General features: G+C 45.5%; 1 protein-coding gene across 2 annotated transcripts in view; it reads right to left on the bottom strand.

The window, feature by feature from the left end:
- Positions 1 to 1170: 1170 nt before the first annotated feature.
- Positions 1171 to 21357, bottom strand: part of MORC2 (MORC family CW-type zinc finger 2) — a 49645-nt gene continuing 29458 nt past the window's right edge. The window contains exons 11-27 of one of the 2 annotated variants that reach the window (XM_058281673.2): positions 21239 to 21321; positions 20579 to 20664; positions 15190 to 15330; positions 14941 to 15095; positions 14684 to 14812; positions 14060 to 14165; positions 13582 to 13714; positions 12359 to 12433; positions 11897 to 12277; positions 10864 to 10995; positions 10297 to 10351; positions 10041 to 10109; positions 9728 to 9869; positions 9347 to 9571; positions 9171 to 9264; positions 5651 to 5839; positions 1171 to 4436 (exon numbers count right to left, since the gene is read on the bottom strand). In XM_058281673.2, coding sequence (XP_058137656.1) covers positions 4368 to 4436; positions 5651 to 5839; positions 9171 to 9264; positions 9347 to 9571; positions 9728 to 9869; positions 10041 to 10109; positions 10297 to 10351; positions 10864 to 10995; positions 11897 to 12277; positions 12359 to 12433; positions 13582 to 13714; positions 14060 to 14165; positions 14684 to 14812; positions 14941 to 15095; positions 15190 to 15330; positions 20579 to 20664; positions 21239 to 21321 — 2264 coding nt within the window. In that variant the 3' untranslated portion in view covers positions 1171 to 4367. The remainder of the gene's footprint in view (positions 4437 to 5650; positions 5840 to 9170; positions 9265 to 9346; positions 9572 to 9727; positions 9870 to 10040; positions 10110 to 10296; positions 10352 to 10863; positions 10996 to 11896; positions 12278 to 12358; positions 12434 to 13581; positions 13715 to 14059; positions 14166 to 14683; positions 14813 to 14940; positions 15096 to 15189; positions 15331 to 20578; positions 20665 to 21238; positions 21322 to 21357) is intronic. The other variant, XM_058281674.2, reaches the window with a different exon arrangement.

A 21357-nucleotide genomic window follows, 5' to 3' on the forward strand; every position in this document is an offset into this window, starting at 1 on the left:
ACACTGGGGCGGAGGGGCTCCAGAGAACCCGAGAGAGGCATCCCAGCATCCCAGCAGAGTCCGGAGGGGAAGAGAGAGGAGTATCAGAGTATCTTTTCCCTCACTGGCCCAGGTTTGTCCCATGCCGAGGCCCTCCTGAGCCCTAGAAAGCACCCTGAAAGAAGTGGCTTGGCCCACCTCCTCTTGCTAAAGGGGATACTGAAACCTACAGGTGGGTAGGAGAGGTTGGGGCTCTCCACTAAGCAGCTGAAGGTCGACAGAGGCATGGACCAGTGAATCTGGGGTAGGGGGATTGGAGCTGAAAGTTTCCCTTGAGATGTCTCAGTTGATGGTTTGGGGGGTTGAGGGAACAAAGGACCGTCTCTATCCCAGTTCTAACCAGGGCAGCCCCAGAATTATCGATTTTCTGTATGGGCTTCCGGATTAACTTCAGGCAGAGAACTGGCTCTGGCTAAAAGAGCTGGAAAACCTCTACCATTGCCCAACTTATTTTACAAGAAGGGGTACCAAGGTGGCAGTGATTCATCTGAGGTGTCGTAAGTCAAAAGAAAGGAAATTCCCGCCTGACACAATGCAAATTACCCAATGAAAATGGCCAGACTGAAAAGCAGGCATTCAGCAATTTTTTTGTTGATTGCGGAATGGGATACTCCTTGCTGGACCTTCCCTTGTCCAGTCTGTGTCCTGCTCACCATGGAAAGGGTGCCCCTATAAGGGCCGAGAGCTGGCAGAAGAGTCTGAGGCCCCCAACAGGGCAGCGGAGATGTGTTCCTTTGGAGGTCTGCCTCCAGTGACAGAGCTGGTAACAGTTCTGCTCTAAGAACTGTTCCAAGCACATCCTCAGAGGTTCCATTCTCCAACAAAGACCAGAACTCTCCAGTGGAATTCTGAGGCTGTTTCAGGAACCTTGGCAATGACAAATGGGTCCCTTAACAGCCTGGCCCCATGGCAACAGGACAAAGTAGCCAGTGGAGAGACAGCCTGCTCAGGGCAGGCCTTGTCTTCTATGAAATAGTAAAGACGTGTGGGGTTTAAGATTATATCATAGAGCTGTGAACTCTTGGCCAAGATTGCTTGAACTACAGGTCTGAGAAACAGTCACATTAGATGCAGGGAACTAGACCCATCGAGAGAGGATCCTCCAAGGCAGAAAGCAGTCACTCAGACATATGAGGAGCTACAGAAGATTTACTCAGCCAACCATTAACCCATGCCTTTCTTTGGTAAACCAAAATGTCAGTGCTTCCTGCTGCAGATTCTGATACAGCCATGTCCTCTCTGGGCTAGCGACAGCATTTATCTTGAGGCTTTTAATCCCTAATCCATGGGACACTCAGAGGCTCAGGAGATTGAAAAAAAGTTTTGAGGATATGACCCCTTGTTTTTCATCTGATTTATAAGTTCCTAACCAAAAAAAAAAAAAAATTAAAACCACAGGCCTATAACGGAAGAGAAACACAACTGAGTGGCTCAACACACAATCTCACTTGATTAATTCAAATCAATTTTAAAACCTCACATTTCAGAAAGTAGATAATTAAGATGGAAGAGACCAAATACGGGGGGGGGGGGGGGGCGGCTGGAAATGGGAGATTCAATGTTGGTAGCTGATACTGGAACAATCTTTTCTGGAAGGCAGTATGGGAATGTAATCTTAGTCACATCATTTTAATAAACCCATCCTCTAACACAGTTATTTCCCCTTTTGGAATTTACCTTAAATGCAGATCCAAATTAATATATACACCATACCGATGCTCATCATGGCATTTCTCATAATGAAACATTACACGCAATCCATATGTTCAATAGGGGACTGTCAAGTGACAGTACATCCAAGTGTGTGAAGTGCTATTTGATTGTCCGAAAGAATAAAGTAGACCCATATGTATAGACTACTATGAACAGGAAGAAACAGCAAAGTGTAGATACGTTTGTGTGCTCAGGATGGTTACACTCTCCAGGGAGAAGACCAGAGATTATAGGTGGAAGGAAGGAGTTGCTTTTCAGGGTCCAAACTTTTGTACTGTTTGGATTTTCACCATGTGCCATGTGTCACTTTTACAAAACCTAAATGAAGTCCCTATCCCTCCTATTCCTTAAAAACTAAGGTTGATGTACTCCTTACAGCCTTGAATACACACTTCCCCACCACAATCAGCTAGGCTTTCCCCCTCGCAAGTCTTCAGACAACTCAGAGCCTTCCTGGTATGGACACTATCCAGTAATAGGGAAAAAGAGATACTTGCAGTTATTTTTCCACCCAGAATGGCAGGTCTTCTGCCTGGGGACAGGCTGCATTTACCACTGCTGTAGTTGGATTAAAATGCACATTGAGCATATCCAGAAATTAAGGATAAAACATTTAAAAAATGCAGAATTTCAATTTCTGTGGGTGTGAAGGAGGTTGAAGACAAAACCATTAAGATGGTGGAGATGAAGACACTGAAGACAGTTCAAAGCAACTGTGATAGAATGAAGAAGAGGAAGGTACTAGATGTTAATGAGAGAAGCAAGCAGAGACTGAGTTCAGGACAGTCACTGGTAGAAGTTTACAGTAGTGCATTTTAATTACAGATATGTAAATAGAAAACTTTTTTTGATTATTACCCTCTGGTAAAAATGCAGAACCAACTTATTTTATTAAAATAGGTCTAGGGGGAAAAAATGGACCACAGGCAGCCTGGGATAAACAGAGGCCTAGACAGAAAGGGGAAATCACTAGCTCAAGAAACCCCAAGATCCTTATGAGAATCTTTAGAGGAAGAAGCCAGGATCTCTGAGTGATATATTTCCAAACAACCCTTCTGCCAAGGATGCGGTTGGTAACCCAGAACCCACAAGAAGTCACAAGTACTTCTGGCCACATGTGAAAGGGGTGACCAGCTCCCTCACCAATGCTACCAATCTTGCAGATTTCACAGAGCTGGTGGGGGGGGAAGGACAGGAGGGACGGGGAGACTGTTGACCTGGGTTAGGTAGATTGTGGAAACACACCAAAACAAGTTTGTGTCACAGATCAAGGGTTCAAGCCCATAGTTTGTGTGCTTTCAGAAAATCCAGAGGCCCAAGAGAGTATGTGTGGGGGAATGGGGGAGAACTGGGAGAAACTGAGCCATAACTGTTCCAGTGCTACTGAAGAGCAGACTCAGCAACCCTTGCCTCTGACCTGAGAATAGCTGCTTGAAGAGCACAGCTGTGTGAGGCTGTGATTGGATAGGGACAACCCTTCACAAGAAGGCAGGGTGTGCTTCCCCCAGAGCTGCCTTGAGTTGCTGTAGCCCACCCTTCTGCACCTGTGGGCCAGGATAACTCACAGGCTCCCTCCTCCTCTCTGCCCCAGAGTAGGGTCCTTGAATCAAAGTGTGAGGCTTGAGAAAAGCAGAAAAAGAAAGCGGTAGGCTTCCCAGGTCAGTCTGTACACCACGTGAGGCAAATGACTGCCCTCTCAGAACCCTACCACACCCACCCAGAGACCTCCACCAAATCAGCACCAGGGGCTCTTTCATACTAAGGCCCCTTCTTCAAAAGAATCCTTTGAATTCAAACATTTGGTGTGCTATCCAGGTCAGAGATCTGACTAGGGCCATATCTGTCTCCTCTCAACCTGGACTCGAGTGAGGTGGGAACCCTTATCATACACAGTTAGATGATGAAATCACTGCTTTAGATAGAACTTGCATGGTAAGTAAGAAGGTTGAGAGGGAAGGACCTTTCTTCCTCCAGCTGGTCTGGACAAAGCCACAGCCAAAACAAGAGAGTGATAGTGTTGTACTGACTGCAGAGACTCAGACATAGGTAACCTGAGATAGAGGAGCTGCCAGAGAAGAAGAGGCTTCTAACGCCTCACCACTTCCTGAAACAGTCCCCTAGAGGATCTCTGGACTGGAGCCCCTAGGGGAAGCACCACCTCTCCTGGGGTACTCTTCCTCCCCACCCCTCAGATTCCATTGTTCATCCTCTAGGACAGAAACCAGCCCAGCCCCTGGAGCCTCTCCAGCTTCAGCGTGGCATTGGACTAGCTACTAGAGAGTGGCTAGAAGCTGAGAGAAGAATCTCACACACTCCTGGTACGGCCATAGATGAAAGGTTCTCTGTCCTTTGCCCAAGAGTCACCAAAAAATATGATCGGTCCCACAGCAGGCACAGCATCATGTTTTTTTAAAAATAAATATTTATAAACTTAGGGAGAAAGATTTGAAAGATTTGAAGTATCTTTCCCTCCAAAAGCACAAATGTCCCATGTGAGCCAAACCAAGGTAAGTCTACCAACCCATGGATGAACACCACCCTCCAGGTGTTGCTGCCTCAAGGGTAGGAGGAGCAGGGGAGCTGATACCTCGCCCACCCTCACTGGCTCCAAGCCCTTAGTCCCCCTTGGTGATCAAGTCTTCGATGTAGGCATCCAGCTCGTCGTCTGTATTGATGTCTATGTCCTGGAACAGAGTGGAGCAGGGGTCAGATGGGGGCCAGAAGGTGGTGGGGAGCCCATCTCTCCCCCTTATCCTAGCCCCTGGGGACTGAGCCCCGAGGTTCCATCCCTTTTCCCCTCAGCCCTGGCTATCTTCAGTCCCATCTTGATCATTTTCTCCCCCACCCTCAACATCCACCATGCAGAAATGACTCCCAGATTTCTTAATACTACCCCACCTCTGCCCCAGGTTCCCCATTTCCTTAAACATGTTCTCAGATTCAATACATCCAAACTAGTTGCACCACCTTACCCTAAGCAGCCCCCTTTTTCAATATAGAGTACCAGCTTCCCACCACCCAAAAACCAGAAGCAAGACCCCTGATTCCTCCCTTTCCCTCAAACATTACAAATCTGCCTGTTTCCCTCCTCAGAGCCATCATCCGGGGACCAGGCCACCAACATCTCTCAGGCAACTGTGGGCACCTCCTCACTGGAATCCCTGGCTTCTAAACTTGGCCCCTTCCAGCCCCTCCCCTCTGACAGAATAAATATCTTAGACGGTAAACTGGATCAGGCTACGCCCTCCAGTGATCGCCACTGCTCACCCAAACCCTGCCTGTGGAGCCTGGCTCTTTTCCTCTTCAAAACCTACAAGTCACCAATGCAAGATCTCTCTGACCCTGCTCTCCCCTTGGCCCGGAGCACTCTCCCCTCATTCTTTGCAGGGCTGACTTTAGTCTCTGCTCAAATACCTCAAAAGGCCTCCCTCTACTAAACATCCTAGTAAAGGTGCCTCCCCCCGTTTTTTGTCACATTGTATTTACTTCATGGCACTTGCCATTCTCTGTAATTCTCTATCTCTTCCACCAGATTGTAGGACTCTTATCTCACCTGTCTTGTTTACCCCCATATCCAAAGAGCGGGCCCTCAGTGATCACTGTGTGGATGGGGATTGACACCCTAGAAGGCACTCCCTGCTCCTGGACTACCCAATCCCACCTGGGTATGATCTGGAAAAGCATAAGCTTCGATTTTATGGTTCCCAAGCCAGGTGGAATATGAGCATTGTCTAAACAAAGGCAAAAGTCTTGATTCCATGGGTCTAGCTGGGGCGAGGCCTGGGCAGCCACACCACCTCAAGCCCTCCTGGAATCCAGATTCCTGTAAGGATGTGGGAGGTGCCCAGGGCCCAAGACATAAGGTGGTGTGGCCACAAGGAGGGACAGCCTGGCTCACCTCCTGCACCTTCTGTAGGAGCGCCACAATGTTGGTCCTCAGCTTCTGCAGCTTCTCCTCTGTCTCGCGGAGCTTCCTCTCAGAGGTTCGCAGGTTCTCCTCAGAGGCCTTGGCCCGTGAATCGGCACGGCTCTGGTAGGAGTGACACAGATTCTGGAGCCCGACTTCATATTGCTTGAAGTACTCTTTCTGTTAAGAGGGATGTGAAGGTAAGTTCATAAGCTCATAATGTCCTGCTAATGGGTACCAGTGTCCCCACCCAGCTCAGCACTGGGATGGCTGGACTGAAGGAGTTATCTCAGGTTAAGCCCCTCACAGACCTTGCTTTGAAAACACTGAGCATGGTATTGTGCCCAGCACTCTGGATTCCTCACCTAGAAAAAAAGGCACATCTAGAACACTGCCTTGTGGGGCTGCTCTGAGACAAAGACAAGCTCACTCGTAAAACACTCAGCAAAGGGCTTTGGCAGACAGCAAGTCATAAATCAACTGGGGGGAGGGTGGGTGGGAGGGATTCCTTGTTCCAGATGGCACATAAAGGCCTGCTAATAGACACTCTATTTGCTTCATCAATTCAGAAAAGCCCTTTCAGCAATCCATTTCAAAGTCAGTTCTCTTCCACAATTATTTATCAGGTACCCACCAACAGCAGATAGGGTACAAATGTCATACATATTTTTGCAACATTGGAGCTTATCTTCCCTGAGTACCTAAAACTTCCCAGATCATACTAGCAGTTTCTCTTGAAAATGTGGCTTTTAAAACTTTTAAGTAGCAGAAAACTTTTTTCCAAATGAAATGTTCTAAGTTTAATTTATATCCTAAGTTCAAATTTATATCATGTACTCAAAAATCAATGAACACAGGAGGCCATTTTGATGAACACAAACCCACAATAAACGGGTCCTGGCTGACTGCTGCAGTCTTCTCTAGCATCTACAAACTACCCACTACTGAGAGACTCCTGACTGCTATTTTAAAATGTTACTAGCAAGTATTTAACTGTTATCACTTCACAATCTAGAACACCCTATTAAACCAAGATGGCAGGGGAAATGTCTTTTTCAAGTTCTACAGAAAAAAATAATTACATGGGCAGCATAAAATTGTTTGAGAAGGCTCTAAAGTATTACAACATTCAGTATACATCTTGAGAGTGACTGGTTTTGTTTTTTTTAACTTTTTGAGAAAATTATAGATTCATATTCTGTTAATTTTTAAAATAAAAATATATCTTAAATATTTGAATCTAATATTTGCAGGACCCGAGGGCTTTATGGAACTTCTGGTCTGATAAGACGGGATAAGGGATAAGAAAAGGATCATTTACTAATAAGGACATAAATACTAGAGTTATATCCCTGATGCTACAAAAATAAAAGTTTGGATTTAGATGTTACAATTAGAAGGACCAAGATGACTGGTGTTATACCTAATTTCACAAAAATAAATATGCTAACCAACCATTTTTAGACTCAGATGTTCATACTGTGTTTGGTCTATCCAGTCAAGCCCACTGCAGAGGTCCTGCTGTACCCAGTAGTTGCTCTGAATTTGGCAACAATCTTAAGCCAAAAGCAACAAATCTTTGACTGTCAAGAAGATGCCAGGGAGACCTAGCTCTATCAGCCAGTTTTTCCTCCTGGGATCTACAGAAAGCTCCTATAGCCTAAACAAGGGCAAAAGTTGAAGCAGGAAGCTTTCTTGTGAAGAATCTATGGGAAATTTTGCCTTCTAGCTCCCTGGTGTGCTATTCATCCCCTTTCATTTCATGGGGAGGCACAAGGCAGCAGTGTGAGAAATGGCAAGGTCTTTGTCCAAAGATGTACCTGGGTTCAAATGTGGGCTACATCACATATCAACAGGGGCTCTTCACCTCTCTGAAACTTAGCCTCATTTCATTTTTTTAAATAGACTGGAGAAAAAGTTCTCTCCATGTTTTTCTCTCTGGCAAACTTTATCAAGTACATAGCTGCCACATGAGAGCCCATGTCCTAGACACTAATCTTGCAGTTTCTATTCCAGTTCTCCTCTCTAGAAACTCTTCCCTGGAAAACTAAGTTTTTCGTACCATATAAACATCCTACTTGATGCAGATAACACCCAGATCCCCCCCATCTGCAGTCCTTACCTTCCCCCACTCCCCGAAATGCCAGTCCCTAACCTCCATCTGCCCTGCCTACTGGATATCACCAGAAACATACTGTTGTTACTACCAACACAAAACAAATACCTACTCATCTTCCTTACCCACACCCTGTTTTCTCTCCTAGTTTAGCTTCATCATCAACCTCCAATTCCCAAAGACAGAAGCATGCAGCCTCTGCCTACAACTCCACTTGCCTATAGCTGAGGACCTCCGAAATGGCCCTTAATCCCACCACTCTCGTTTCTGTTCCTGTTCCCCCTTTCTCTGACTGCTTCCTATCCTATCCAAACAGACTGCTATCAATGTTACCACAGGCTCCATCAGCCCACTGTCTATTTTTGTAAAAGTTTTAATAGGACATAGCCATATCCATTCCTTTTTTGATTATCTATGGCTACTTTTACGCTATAATGGGAAAATTGGGTCGTTGTGGCTTCATGTAACCAACAAAGCTGAAAACGTGCTAACCAGCCCTTTATAGAAAAATTACTCACCCCTGTCAATTCCCTCAGCTCAAAAGCTTTCACTGGCCCTCCTTTTCATAGATTTTTAAGCACTACAGAATACATATCCTGGTTCTTGGGCCCTTCTACCCAACATGACCCACTGCTGTAGGACTGCTGCCTTGATCTGCCCTTTCACTGTACCTTTGTTCATAAAGTTCCTCTGCCTCAAACACTGTCCCCCCACCCCCGTGCCATTCACTCACATGCATGAGCACTTGACAAAACCCACCCTGTCTTCATTCTGGGTCACAGTCCCTTCTGCCCACATCCATAACACTTCCTATTCTGTCTGAGGCCTATCTACTGGTAACGACTCAGTCTACTAAACCCTGAGCTGTTTGGAGGGAAGACTCTCACAGCTCACCAAGAGAGCCCGCAGAGGGCCTGCTCAGGATAAGTGCCACATCAACATTTGCTGAGTTAAATAAGACCCAGTGCCTACTTCCACACATCCTGAGCTTCTCCATACTTCCCTCCTTCCAAGAGTCAAGTTTTACGCACTTCAAGCCTAAGCTCTTCACTGCTGTCCAGGACAGGTTTCCTCCCTCTGCTGGTAGAGAAAGGATGTAAAATTTCAAACCAGAGTTGCTGTTCCTTTCTGTGTAGTTAGTCCCCAACATCTTACGGTGGGGTGAGACTGGCTCTCTGCGTACCATAGCTAGCTAAGCCACTTCTTTCTCCACAACACAAAATTTCCTCTCCCTTCTCACAGTTGATGGCCAGAAACAACAAATCTGAATCCCACCAAGATAGTGGCACAAAAGAGGGGAGCTGGCTGAGGAAGGACCACAGCTGTGAGATAGCCATCACAACAAGCACCAGGGGGGAAGGCACAGTGCAAAACCCAACATCAGGCCCAACTCACCAGAGGAAATGATATTAGTTCATCTGAATTCATAGAACTCAGCTCCTTCTTGGAGATGGGGAAACTCGGAGGCAGGAAATACCGTAAACAGTTCCTAATCAAGAAAGGGAAATTCAGAATGGCATGGTAGGTGGCAGAGAGCAGTTGCTGGCCCAGGAAGAGGAAGACACACCCACCGGAGGATCTGGACAAGCAGGTCAATGGTCTCATGGTTGGTGCTTGGGGCAGTTGTGTCAGGCTCGATGCGGATGCAGTCAGAAGTGGAGGGCTCTGCCAGGCCTACAGCCTGCTGGGCCACCACCACCTCCTCTTCCTCGCCACCCTCCTGCTGTGTGTCGGGACTCTGATACTCCGGAGAAGGGGGCTTCATAAGCCGTACATCATCACTGCCTTTCTCCACCCTTTGGAAGACAGAGCCATATGTCAGGTGTATCCTTGGCTCTCAGGATATACTGCCTATGGGGGGGGGTGGCTAGGGAGACCTGCTGGGAACCACAGGCCCCTCTCTTACCCCTATCTCCTTTCCTCATCCCTGCCTCCCAGAGAGAGTACGTTACCAGCGGTCTCTCGGTGTCGTGTCTGTGGGCACGTAGTCAAATTTCACCTTCCACCGCACCACATGCTTTCCCATCTCTACGGCTGTGACACGGCCTGTGTACCACTCCCTGTTCACACGTACCTCCACATGCAGTCCTTTATCTGAGAAAGGGGACAGGGGTGTTTCCCAGAAATCAGGATTCAAGTGCCCCTACTCAGCCGGGGCTACCTTGAGAAGGTAGCCCAATAGTGCTGAAGGATAAGAACCCCCTAGGAGCTTGCCCCCACTCCGCCCAGGACACAGAGCCCAGCCACCCAGGACTTCTTCCCCACCTCTGTCATGAGGGTGCCAACAAGCAGCAGGATGAGTGACTGCCAGAGGTAAACGCCAAGGAACTGGTACTAAAAATAAACATGAAGGTGCAATATCTTCAGAATTCTTCTTGGGGTTAGACTTGGAAACACTGCTGTACAGAGCCCAGACCCAGGAAAGACTCCAGAAGCCTTCAGGATAAACCAGCCATTTGCTGAGGGGCTTTGCCTCCCACCTCCCACCACAGGCTGCTGTCAGGTACCTCCCCCAACTCACCTTTCTGAGCCCTCTTGACATCACCTGGATCCTCTTCTCCAGCACTGTCTGAGAGCTACGAGGAGGACAAAGTCTGTCAGAGACATCCCACTTCGTCCCATGAAGAGTAGACTTTTGTTTTACTAGCTGCCCAGGGTAACTGGCTGTCACCTTCATGTCTTCTTATATAGCAGTTTAAATCACTGTGCTTCACTGAAAGCCACTATCCTAAAATTACCCTTCTGCCACCATTATAAACAATACAGCAGCCAGGGGACAGAATGTCACAGACCCAGGGAAATAAATTACTTCAAGCCCATTGATCCAAGTCAATGTGACTTGTGCCACATCATGAACCAAAAGGAAGCCCTGTGATTAGAACCAGAAGCATGTCTCCCTCAACATTCTCCCTGACACCGTATTTCCAGTTATTTGTGTGACTGGTAGTCCTTCAGAGAGATGAACTAGGCTTCTGGAAGGCTCATATGTCACAGAACACAAATGTGGGTTGGCTCAGACCACAGTTGGAGTCACGGGAGGGTGGAGACCCCAGAGAAGGAGGCTGAGAACCTCATTTCTGCTCCTTACCTCATTCGAATCTTTCTTTTCCTCTTTCACAGTAAACTTGCCCCGCTTGGACCTCTCCTTTCTCCTCTCAGTCTCTTCCTCAGCTTCTTCCTCATCTGAGACCCCGAGGCTCCGCTTCCGGCCAGGGGTAGCCTGGAGCAAGAGGAGAGTGGGAATGTAGGGGCCCCGTTCAGCCCTTGAGGTAATTTCACCTGGCCTACAGGTGGTTTTCACAGAGGAGCTCGTATACCCTCAGTGCCTGCCAGAGGTTAGCTCTCCCCAATACTACTCAGTTACGTAAACAACCTCCTGGCCTCTGCACCCATGAGGATTTTTGCTCAAAGGTAAAGGCTGAGGCAGACTCAAAACAGTTACAGGGAAGCCTCTTAATTCATTCCTCTTCCCCTTAGCCTGCCTAGCTTGCCAACCATGACCTCCCTGAAACTTGATGAACAATGCTGCAGCCCATGAGGCTGTCACCAGGCTACCAACCTAGGCCAACACCATGAAAAGCCAGTGGAAGTGACTCAAGTTTGTGGCAGGGAAAAACTTAAGAGGGAGCAGGAAATGGACTTGGCCCAATGGATAGGGCATCCGCCTACCACATGGGAGGTCCGCGGTTCAAACCCTGGGCCTCCTTGACCCGTGTGGAACAGGCCCATGTGCAGTGCTGATGCATGCAAGGAATGCCGTGCCACGCAGGGGTGTCCCCTGCATAGGGAAGCCCCACGCGCAAGGAGTGCGCCCCTTAAGGAGAGGCGCCCAGGGCGAAAGAAAGTGCAGCCTGCCCAAGAATGGTGCCGCACACAAGGAGAGCTGACACAGCAAGATGGCACAACAAAAACACAGATTACCGGTGCTGCTGGTAAGGATAGAAGCAGTCATGGAAGAACACACAGCAAATGGACACAGAGAGCAGACAACTGGGGGGGTGAGGGGTGGGAAGGGGAGAGAAATAAATAAAAAAAATAAATCTTAATCTCCAAGGCACCAATACAGCTTGGACACCACACGTCCCCGTACCACTGAGGATGGAAGAAGAAAAGCACCTCACCGGAGAGAGTTTATTGGGCAGCTCTGGCTTCTTGACCACTGGAGTCTTGATGGCCCTAGGGGCAGGGACCTCACGAAGGTTCTTGGAGTTCAGCATTAGAGATGGTGGTGGCGGCTGCGTCACAGGGGTGGGTCGGGGCACAGTCTTAACCAGAGCACTAGTAGGCTTTCGGGGTATCTCGGGTGGCTGGAGCAGTCTGGAAGTACTGGCCTCCTCCCGGGTTGCCAAGGCAGGAGGTTTTGGGGCGCTGCTGATGACAGGAGCCTTTCGGTGCTGGCAGGATGGTCGGGGAGCTTGCGGGGGAGGAGGTCTGCTTGGAGCATTCTTAATCACAGCAGGTAAGGGCGGTGACCGAGGGCGCTGCGGTCTACGTGCAGGTTCCTATAAAAAGCCCAGAGTGTGAGATCACTGAACCTATGAGACACCTGAGGAAAAGTCCCTCCCCATGTCCCTAGGATTTACCTCAGTGGAAGGTCTGGTGGTCACTTCCAAGGGTAACTTCTTCAGGTCAGCTTGGGAACGGATGGGTGTGGTTTTCTGCAGGGCAAATAAGATGACAAGGATGTTTGCAAATCTTGGAACATTCAAACAAACTCTTCTTGGATGTCCACTACATGTCTGAGACTGTTGCTAAATAAAAAAGAAAATGTGGGCCACATTCCTACCCTTGTGGTCCTCCCATTCTCAAGAGGGAGACAAAAAATACATACACACGAAACCACCAGCAAACTACAGATTAGTTTAATCCAGTAATTGAGAGACTGGGAATAAATGTCAATGAACTGAATTCCTAGAAAAAGAACAGCCAAAAACGGTGGGAAAGGTTAGATGAGGCCAGACAGGACCAACTGGAGTTAGCCAATGGGGAAGCACACATAAGATGTTCTGCATCTCACAAATAAAGAATCCAGAAAGGCAAACACATTTGTATTAAATACAACAGACAGGATAACATGGAAACCTATTTTTAAAAACTAAATTAAAAAAATTTAACACCCCATTAAAAATGTAGGTGAAGAATAAACAATTGTAAAAGAAACAAACGGACATGTGAAAAAGTATCCCATCTTAGAAATATGAAAGAAACTAAAATTACAAATGCATTATTTGCATAGGAAAAAATTTTACAATTTATAATACTCTCATATACTGCTGTTAAAAAATACAAATTACCACATCTTTCGAAGGATTATTTGGAAAGTTATAAAAACCCACATTATTTTCAAATTTTTTACTCTTTCAATTTCACTTCAGAAAATTATTCTAAGAAGATATCAGGCACTAAAAAAACATGTATCTTTATGTATGTATATGACAGAGTATCTATGTTTCAATTAAAAATACACATGTTCATATGTAAATAGGTACTCAATGAAAAGTTGGATGGATATTTACCCTTACCCCTAAGAAAGTAGGATTTTTATTTTCTGGAATTGTTAAATGTCATAAATGAATTGGACCACTTGGTAATACATGAAATGTGTTGTGTTTTTGTTTGTTTTTTTTAATAAGCAGGACATACTTGAAAAACAGTGTGCCTGGACCGGGAGATAGGTGTTGGGCACCTTTGTTTGGTTAGCACACAAGGGTACGTGAAGGGTGAAGGTGAGCCTGAGAAAACAGGGGAGCCACTGAAGGTTCCTATTGTGGAAGAACCAACAAAGGCTGGCCCATGACCCACACACCTGAAGGGCCTCCAGCTTCTCCTGCTGCTGGCGGATTTTCTCTGTTAGCTGCTTCTGCTTCTCTTCCTGTGTCTTCAGGTCCTTTCTAAATGTCCCCAGGGGAACCTTCTGCTTCTGCTCAGAAGCCTCACACCTGCAGAGAGAAGATAGTAGGGAGGTCATAGCAAAACAGGTTTAAATAGGGAAAAGGCCTTCCTCCTCCTCAGCCAAGCCCCACTATCTCCCGCAAGAGCAACCACATCAGAGCTCCCAAATGCAAGGAATGAATATTCACTGAGGACACCCATCTACTCTTATTTCTTAGGTACTTAACATTAGCACCAAGACAGAGATGTAAGGATATGGGCACTGCCCTTAAGAAGCATTCAGTAGATATATATTAAATAGTTATAATGTGTATCATATATGCAAAGTATAGAGAGAACACTAAGGAAGGGGAAAAAGGACCCACAATTTCCTTGTTAGAGAAAGCACTCACCGGTCCTGCTCAGGATCAGGATTCATGGAACAAACCCAGGTATCAGGGTAATCTTTTTCCACAGAACTCAGCTGGAAGGGGAGGGTCCGCCACTTCAGACACAAATCTGAGACAGAGAAAACCACCGCAAAAAACATCAGCCACACCCACCAACGATATTTGTAACCGTGGCTCCTCACAGCCAGACCAATAGGAAGATGCCCCAGAATTTCCATGCAAAGACCTTTGCTCTGGCTCCAGCTCTGCTTGTCCTTAAAGAACAATAATTCTTCTCAGGGACAGTGATTCCAACAAGGGGATAGAAACTATATTGCTGGGATCTCAACGACCTCCAGCAGAATGCTGGCTCAAAACACCCACTCATACTACATACTACATACAATGTGGCCCAGCTGCAACTTCAGAGGGCTTAGAGGTTGGACAACTTCCTGCCTCATTCAGGAGGGACAAGTAGAGAGCCTGGGGCAGCCCCGATATTGTTCTCACAGGTCCATGCACCAAAGTGATTCATATCCCTAGTGGGACTATAAGTTCATGAATGTCAATGTCAGTAGGCCAACACAGGGATGGAAATAAGAGGATCATGGACCATGATAAATAAGAGTCAGAAGCACCTTCACTTACCACACTGGATGGTGGTTGGGATTTCCATGGCTCTCCGGCGTTTGTAACGTAGCTCACCAGATGGGGGCTGGTTCCAGTTGGCAGAGAGGTAGCCAAACTCATCCCAGAACTTAATGATTCCCCGCTGGGCTGTAAAACAAACACCCACAAATCGCATTAGGAGCCAGTCTCTCGCTCTTCCCGAATTCACAGTGAGTGTGTCTTAAGCCTAGAGGTGAAAAGAAAGATCAGAGGCCCAGCCACTCCAGCCCCATTACCAATGGCAATGTCCTTCCAGTACTGTGCCAGGTGCTCCCCCATAGCCCGCAGCAGGTGCCGGTACTCCTTGGCATCAGCAAAATCCTGCTTGTTGTGTGTAGGCTCCAGGACCAAATAGGGCACATCAACAACCCCAACAACCCCGCCACAGGCCCTGGAGAAAGATAAAGAGCACACCTCTGTCATCCACTGGCCAAAACGCTCCTGCCTCTACCTTGGGGTGAAAGCTCTCATTGGATGGTACTCACATGCCCCCTTCTAGCTGTGGACCCACTTTCTCATACATCTTAATCAGGCGGCTACAGTTGTAGATGAACATGCCATCCAGGTCCCGATGTTCAATGTTAACCCCAAAAATGAAATTCAGTTCCTTAGGTTCCTTAAGTGCTCTGAGAAGAAAGACAAAAAGACTACTCAAACAGATCAACCCATTAGAACACAAACACCATGCTGTTTCAGACGTGTTACGGGTTAAGCAAAAAGTCTTCGATCTCCATTTGATGTGGAACCTCGCTTAGACTTGATAGAGACACATGTTTGTGCTGTGACCCTCAAGTGTAAGACTTTAAGCTTTGGATAACAGGGATGGATTTAGCCATTGCTTTGCAAATCTTTGCAAAGATAGTTACATGGTAGAATAAACATAAAGCCATCTTCACACATTTCCCCAAACCCCTTTAATGTGACGGTAAATTAAAAAGGCAAAAATTCAAAAAACAGTGAAAATGTGAAAGAAGATCACATCGTTTGATTAATGGAAACAAACTCTTGAAAGCTGGAAAGCAGATGGGCAGGCAATGGACTGACTTGGACAGAAGAAACATGAAACCTAACCCAGGGGCGAGGAGGCTCACAAGAAACAAGCCAAGTAATTCAAGCTGGGAGCCCGGAGAGGCTCCAGACATAGAGGTAAGACAAGACATGAAAATAATTTAACACTGAAGGAAAAATGCTCATTCTAGGTGAAAAAATCAGCTACAAAACTCAATCTGTAACATTATTCCAAATTTGTAATGGGTGGGGGTGGGGGGAAGACAATGAATATGAATATTTACATCTATGGACACAGGAAATACATAATTTTAAAAAATAAGAGGAGACAGCACAAGGTGATAGAATTACAGGAGCATTTTTAAAAATTCTTCTCAATAATTTTTTTTCAAGTTTTATACAATCCCTTTTAAAAAGAAACATTTTATACATCTGTTTGAAAAAAGGAGAGAGAGAACCAGCAAGATGGTGGTGGAGTAAGAAGCTCCTGGAGTCAGCTCCCGCTACAGGGCTCTTCCGGAGCTAGCTGAAGCACCCATTTGAAGGCTCCAGGAGGCCAGAAGAGCATCCTCCAACGTCCTTGGGGAAGTGGAAGGAGGAGACTGCTCATCTGCAGAGGACTCGTAAGTAGAGCGCTCAACGCCAGGAAGCCTGGTGTCCATCCTCCACTGGAGGCACAAGCCGCCTCAAGGAGCTGTTTTGCAGCTGGAATCGAAAGCTCCACTTCCCCAAAACGGGGGAGGAAGAGACAGCTGGACACCAATTTCAGCTCTAATGAGGAAATTCAGTGGGCTACAGTATGATCCTGAGAACAGCTAAGGTTTGAGCCTGTCCAGGTCAGAAAGGGGCTAAGAGCTGCCACTTTAACTCCGCACCTGGCACAAGGGGAAGCGGGGTGGACTGAAAATCCCAGTGCTGGTGGGGACCAGCTTCCTCCCATCCAGATCATACTGCAGGTCTAGCCTAGGCCCCAGTGCCACCTCCAGCAGGGAGGAACCTGGAGCCTGTCCGGGAAATTACCGGCCAAGCTGTGGAGGCCAGTGATTGTCCTACTCTGGGGGTACAAGCCGCCCCAGGAGCTGCTCTGTGACGGGTATTGGAAGCTCCATTTCCCAGAAACAGTAGGAGGAGACGGTTGGCTGCCGATTTCAGCTGATTGGGAGACTTGGCTGGCTAAGACATAACCCTTGGGAATAGCTGGGGTGAGAACCAGCCCAAGTCAGAAAGACGCCAGTAGTCACCATTCTGACTCCACCCCCAGCCTAATGGGAAGCCAGGCTGACAGTTTCTTTCACACAGATCACCCTGCAGCCCGCCTAGGCTTCAGCTCCACCTCTGGCAGGAAGGAGGCTGAGGAGCCCTGCACCAGCCTATACAGGTAACTGCAGGCAACGTCAGTTGGCATAAACTGAAAATGAGAAGTCTACCAGGGCAACTGCGGTCATCTTAGGACCCACACTGCACAGACTGCTGCCCACACCTGCAGCTCCATCCCTGCCCCAGGTAGGGGAGAAGGGGATGTGATGTGAAGCTTCATCAGTCTCTCTGGGCAACTACAGTCTAGGCCTGCATGTGGATTATTCCACATAGCTGTGCCTCTGTTCCTACCCGTGGCAAAGGAGAACGTTGGAAGAAGCTTCACTGGTCCCTGGTGCAGTGAGGGCAGCATGAGCCTCCACAGCTTACAGCACCAACCACATGCTTGGCTCCTATTGCATAACCAGCAAGGGAGAAACAATAGGAGGCCTAACTAGAGAGAAAAACTGCATCCAGAAAAAATACTCTAGTAAGCCAGATGCGAAGAAACCATCAAAAAATTACAATCCACACCAAGAAACAGGAAGCTATGGCCCAGTTAAAGGGACAAGATAAGCCTCCAGATGACATAAAGGAGTTGAGACAACTAATAACAGATGTTCAAATAAATCTCCTTAATAAATTCAATGAGATGAGATGGCTAAAGAGATTAAGGATATTAAGAAGACATTGGATGAGTACAAAGAATTTGAAAGCATACATAGAAAAATAGCAGCTCTTATGGGAATGAAAGGTGCAATCAATGAAATTTAAAAAACACTGGAATCATATAATAGCAGATTTGAGGAGGCAGAAGAAAGGATTGGTGAGCTTGAAGAAATGGCCTCTGGAAGTGAACATAGAAAAGAATGAACAAGGTCTCAGGGTACTAAATGACAGCAAAGGCATGCAAACGTACATGTCATGGGTGTCCCAGAAGGAGAAGAGAAGGGAAAAAGGGTAGAAGGAATATTTAAAGAAATAATGGTAGAAAATTTCCCAACCCTATTGAAGGACACAGATATCCCTGTCCAAGAAGCACAACATACTCACATCCGAAAAAATCCAAATAGACTAACTCCAAGACACATACTCATCAGAATGCCAAAGGCCAAAGAAAAGCAGAGAATTCTGACAGCAGCAAGGGAAAAGCAATGCATAACATATAAGGGATATCCAATAAGATTAAGTGCTGATTTCTCACCAGAAACCATGAAGGCAAGAAGACAGTTGTCTAATATATTTAAGATACTACAAGAGAAAAACTTCCAGCCAAGAATCTTATATCCAGCATGACTGTCTTTCAAAAATGGGGTCAAAATTAAAATATTCACAGATAAACAGAAACTGAGAGCATCTCTAAACAAGAGACCAGACTTTCAAGAAATACCAAAGGGTGTGCTAGAGCCTGAAAAGATAGGAGAGAGGGGCCTGGAAGAGAGTCTAGAAATGAAGATTATATCAATAAAAGTAATTAAAAGTGTCTAAAGAGTGGTGAAAATAAAATATGACAGATAAAACTCAAATAGGAATAAACTTAACCAATGATGTAAAGCACTTACATTCAGAAAACTGTAACTCAATGTTAAAACAAATCAAAAAAGGCCTAAATAACTGGAAGAACATTCCATGCTCATGGATTGGAAGACTAAATATCATTAAGATGTCAATTCTACTCAAATTGATAATACAGATTTAATGTAGTCCCGAAAAAAATTCCACCAGCATTAAAGAAAAAATTGAAAACATGATCATTAAATTTATTTGGAAGAGTAAGGAGTCCTGAATAGCCAGACAACATCATAAAAAGGAAAAGTGAACCCTCATCTCTAGACTTTAAATCATAAAACCTACCTATAGTGGTAAAAACAACATGGTACTGGCCTAAAGACAGACACAATAGACCAATGGAACCAAATTTATGGTTCAGAAGCAGACCCTCATAGGTATGGTCAAGTGATTTTTGACTAGCCTGTCAAACTCACACAGTTCGGGCAGAACAATCCATTCAACAAATGGCGCTGAAAGAATTGGACCTCCATAGCTGAAAGAAGGAAAGACCCCTACTTCACACCTTATCCGAAAATTAACTCAAAATGGATCAAAAAACTAAAAATAAAAGCAAGAACCATAAAACTTCTAGAAGAGATGACTGGAAAATATCTTCAAGACATGGTGGTAGGTGGTGGATTCTTAAAGGAGATAAGAGAAGGACTGTGGACTACTGATGTTTAATGTATGTATAAGTTTTAATATTAGCTTTACTGTTAAACTGTGGAAATGTATAGAGTGGATGGTAACATACAGTGAGTAACAGCTAGTTTAAAAATGGGGATATGACTGAAAATGGTAGTCTAGTTATGTAAATGCCAGTTGACAGAATGCTAGAGGATGGTCTGGTAACTGGATAGCACAGTAAACCAAGAGGTGGTGAGAACTGAGGCTGATGGTAAAGATGCAAGAGTGTCCTTTGTTAGCTAGAGCAAATGTATATCACTACTGCAGGGTGTTGGGAATGTGGAGAAGCATAGGAAAAATACAGGGGGAGTGACCTTTAGACTGTGGTTAGTAGTAATAATATAATATTCTTGCATCTATGCAAAAGATGTACTGTGTTGATACTGAGGAGTATGAAAAATGTGAGCCAATTATACATTATGTACATGGCAATAATCAGATGGTATTATTTTATCTGTAGCAAACGACACACCACATTGTGGTGTGTTGATGGAGGGATGTAGTTTGGGAATTCTGAACATGTGCATGATTGTTTTATAAGTTTACAACTTCCGTAATAAAAAAATATATTTAAAAAATAATAATCGGGTGGGTTGGGGGAAAAACACACCAAATGTAAGATAAGAACTATGATTAGTAGTAAGATTTTGACAGTATTCTTTCATAGTTTGTAACAAACATCTCATAGCAATACAAGGTGTTAGTGGAGGGTTGATATATGGGACCGCTGCATGATGTTATGCATGTTTCCTTTGTAAGTTCACAACTTTTACTATACACTTAATTATTTATGTTTATATAGAAATGATATAAAGATAATAATAGGATTGGTTAGGGGAAAAACACTTTGTTTAGTAGTAATATTTTGACAATGCTCTTTAATCATTAGTTAAAAAGGTTTAAAAACAATGCAAGTTATTGGTGGTAGGGTGAGATGTTATATATGTTTGATGTTATATGTTTCTTTTGTAAGTTCACAACTATTATACATTTATTATGTAAGTTTATGTATGAGTGATATATTTCAATAAATTAAAAAAAAAGAGAGAGAGAAAGGCCAAGGCAGTGGCCAATAAGGAGGTTTGGTGTTCAATTCAAGGTGGCAGCCCTTCCCCAGCTCAGGAAGAAACTGAGCACAGGGTAAGACCACTCTACCATGGTGGGCCCTGAAGAGGCACTGGGGATTACAACCTGAATGAATTTCTCAGAGTAGTCTTCAAGACAGAATGACAACTTCAGGGGAGGGGGACTTCCCTCAAGCTCCCTAATTATCTATACTCAGGACTAAAGGTACACAAACTTCAAAGATCAAAGTACAGCCCTAGCACTCACCGCTGCTTGGCTTCCTTGATCCGTTTCTTGACATCAGCTTCTCTGCGCAGTGTAATGGCTGTGTTCTGGACCTGTCGCAACATCACCTGGAAACACGCATTGGCACCAAGTAAGGGGAAGGTCCTCTGGGCCAAAGCAAGTAGCATAATATCCACATCTAAAACTTCTCACTTTAACTCACAGGGATGCAAAAACCACAGAGATTTACTTCTTTCTAAGAAAATGGCCCTCACTGGGGACAGACTATGTTTCCCTTGACCAGGCTTGCCAATATGAAAAAGCAAACAACCTCAAATGGAACAAAAGACACACTACAACAATATAGGGAGGTGTGTGTCATGCTGGTAAGGGTCAAATCCAGCTATGACCTTTGATTCTGTGTGTGACCTGGGGCCAGTGACACAGACCCTTTATACCTCAATTTCTTTCTATAAACTGGAGATAAAAACAAAGCCTACCTCACATGGTCACTGTGACTCTGGCACAGAGTATGTTCAGTAACTATGATTATGTAAACATCATAACATGAAAACATTCCATTTTTCAGCTTTAGGGCACGTGGTTTGTAATTGATCTGGGCTGTGCCAGGCCACCCCTGAGCTCCTAAAGCCCCAAATTCTGGCAGACACAGAGAACAGCTGCATGTATATGGGACCTTACCCTGGAGTCACGTGTGAGATCTCCACCGAGGCGTAGCTCTAATGTCCGAGCTTTGCTCTCTGCCTCCCGTGCCTTCTCTTCAGCTGAAACCCAGAAGAAACCATAAAGAATTCAAAAGG

Source organism: Dasypus novemcinctus, chromosome 19 (assembly GCF_030445035.2).
Source record: "Dasypus novemcinctus isolate mDasNov1 chromosome 19, mDasNov1.1.hap2, whole genome shotgun sequence".
Lineage (NCBI taxonomy): Eukaryota > Metazoa > Chordata > Mammalia > Cingulata > Dasypodidae > Dasypus > Dasypus novemcinctus.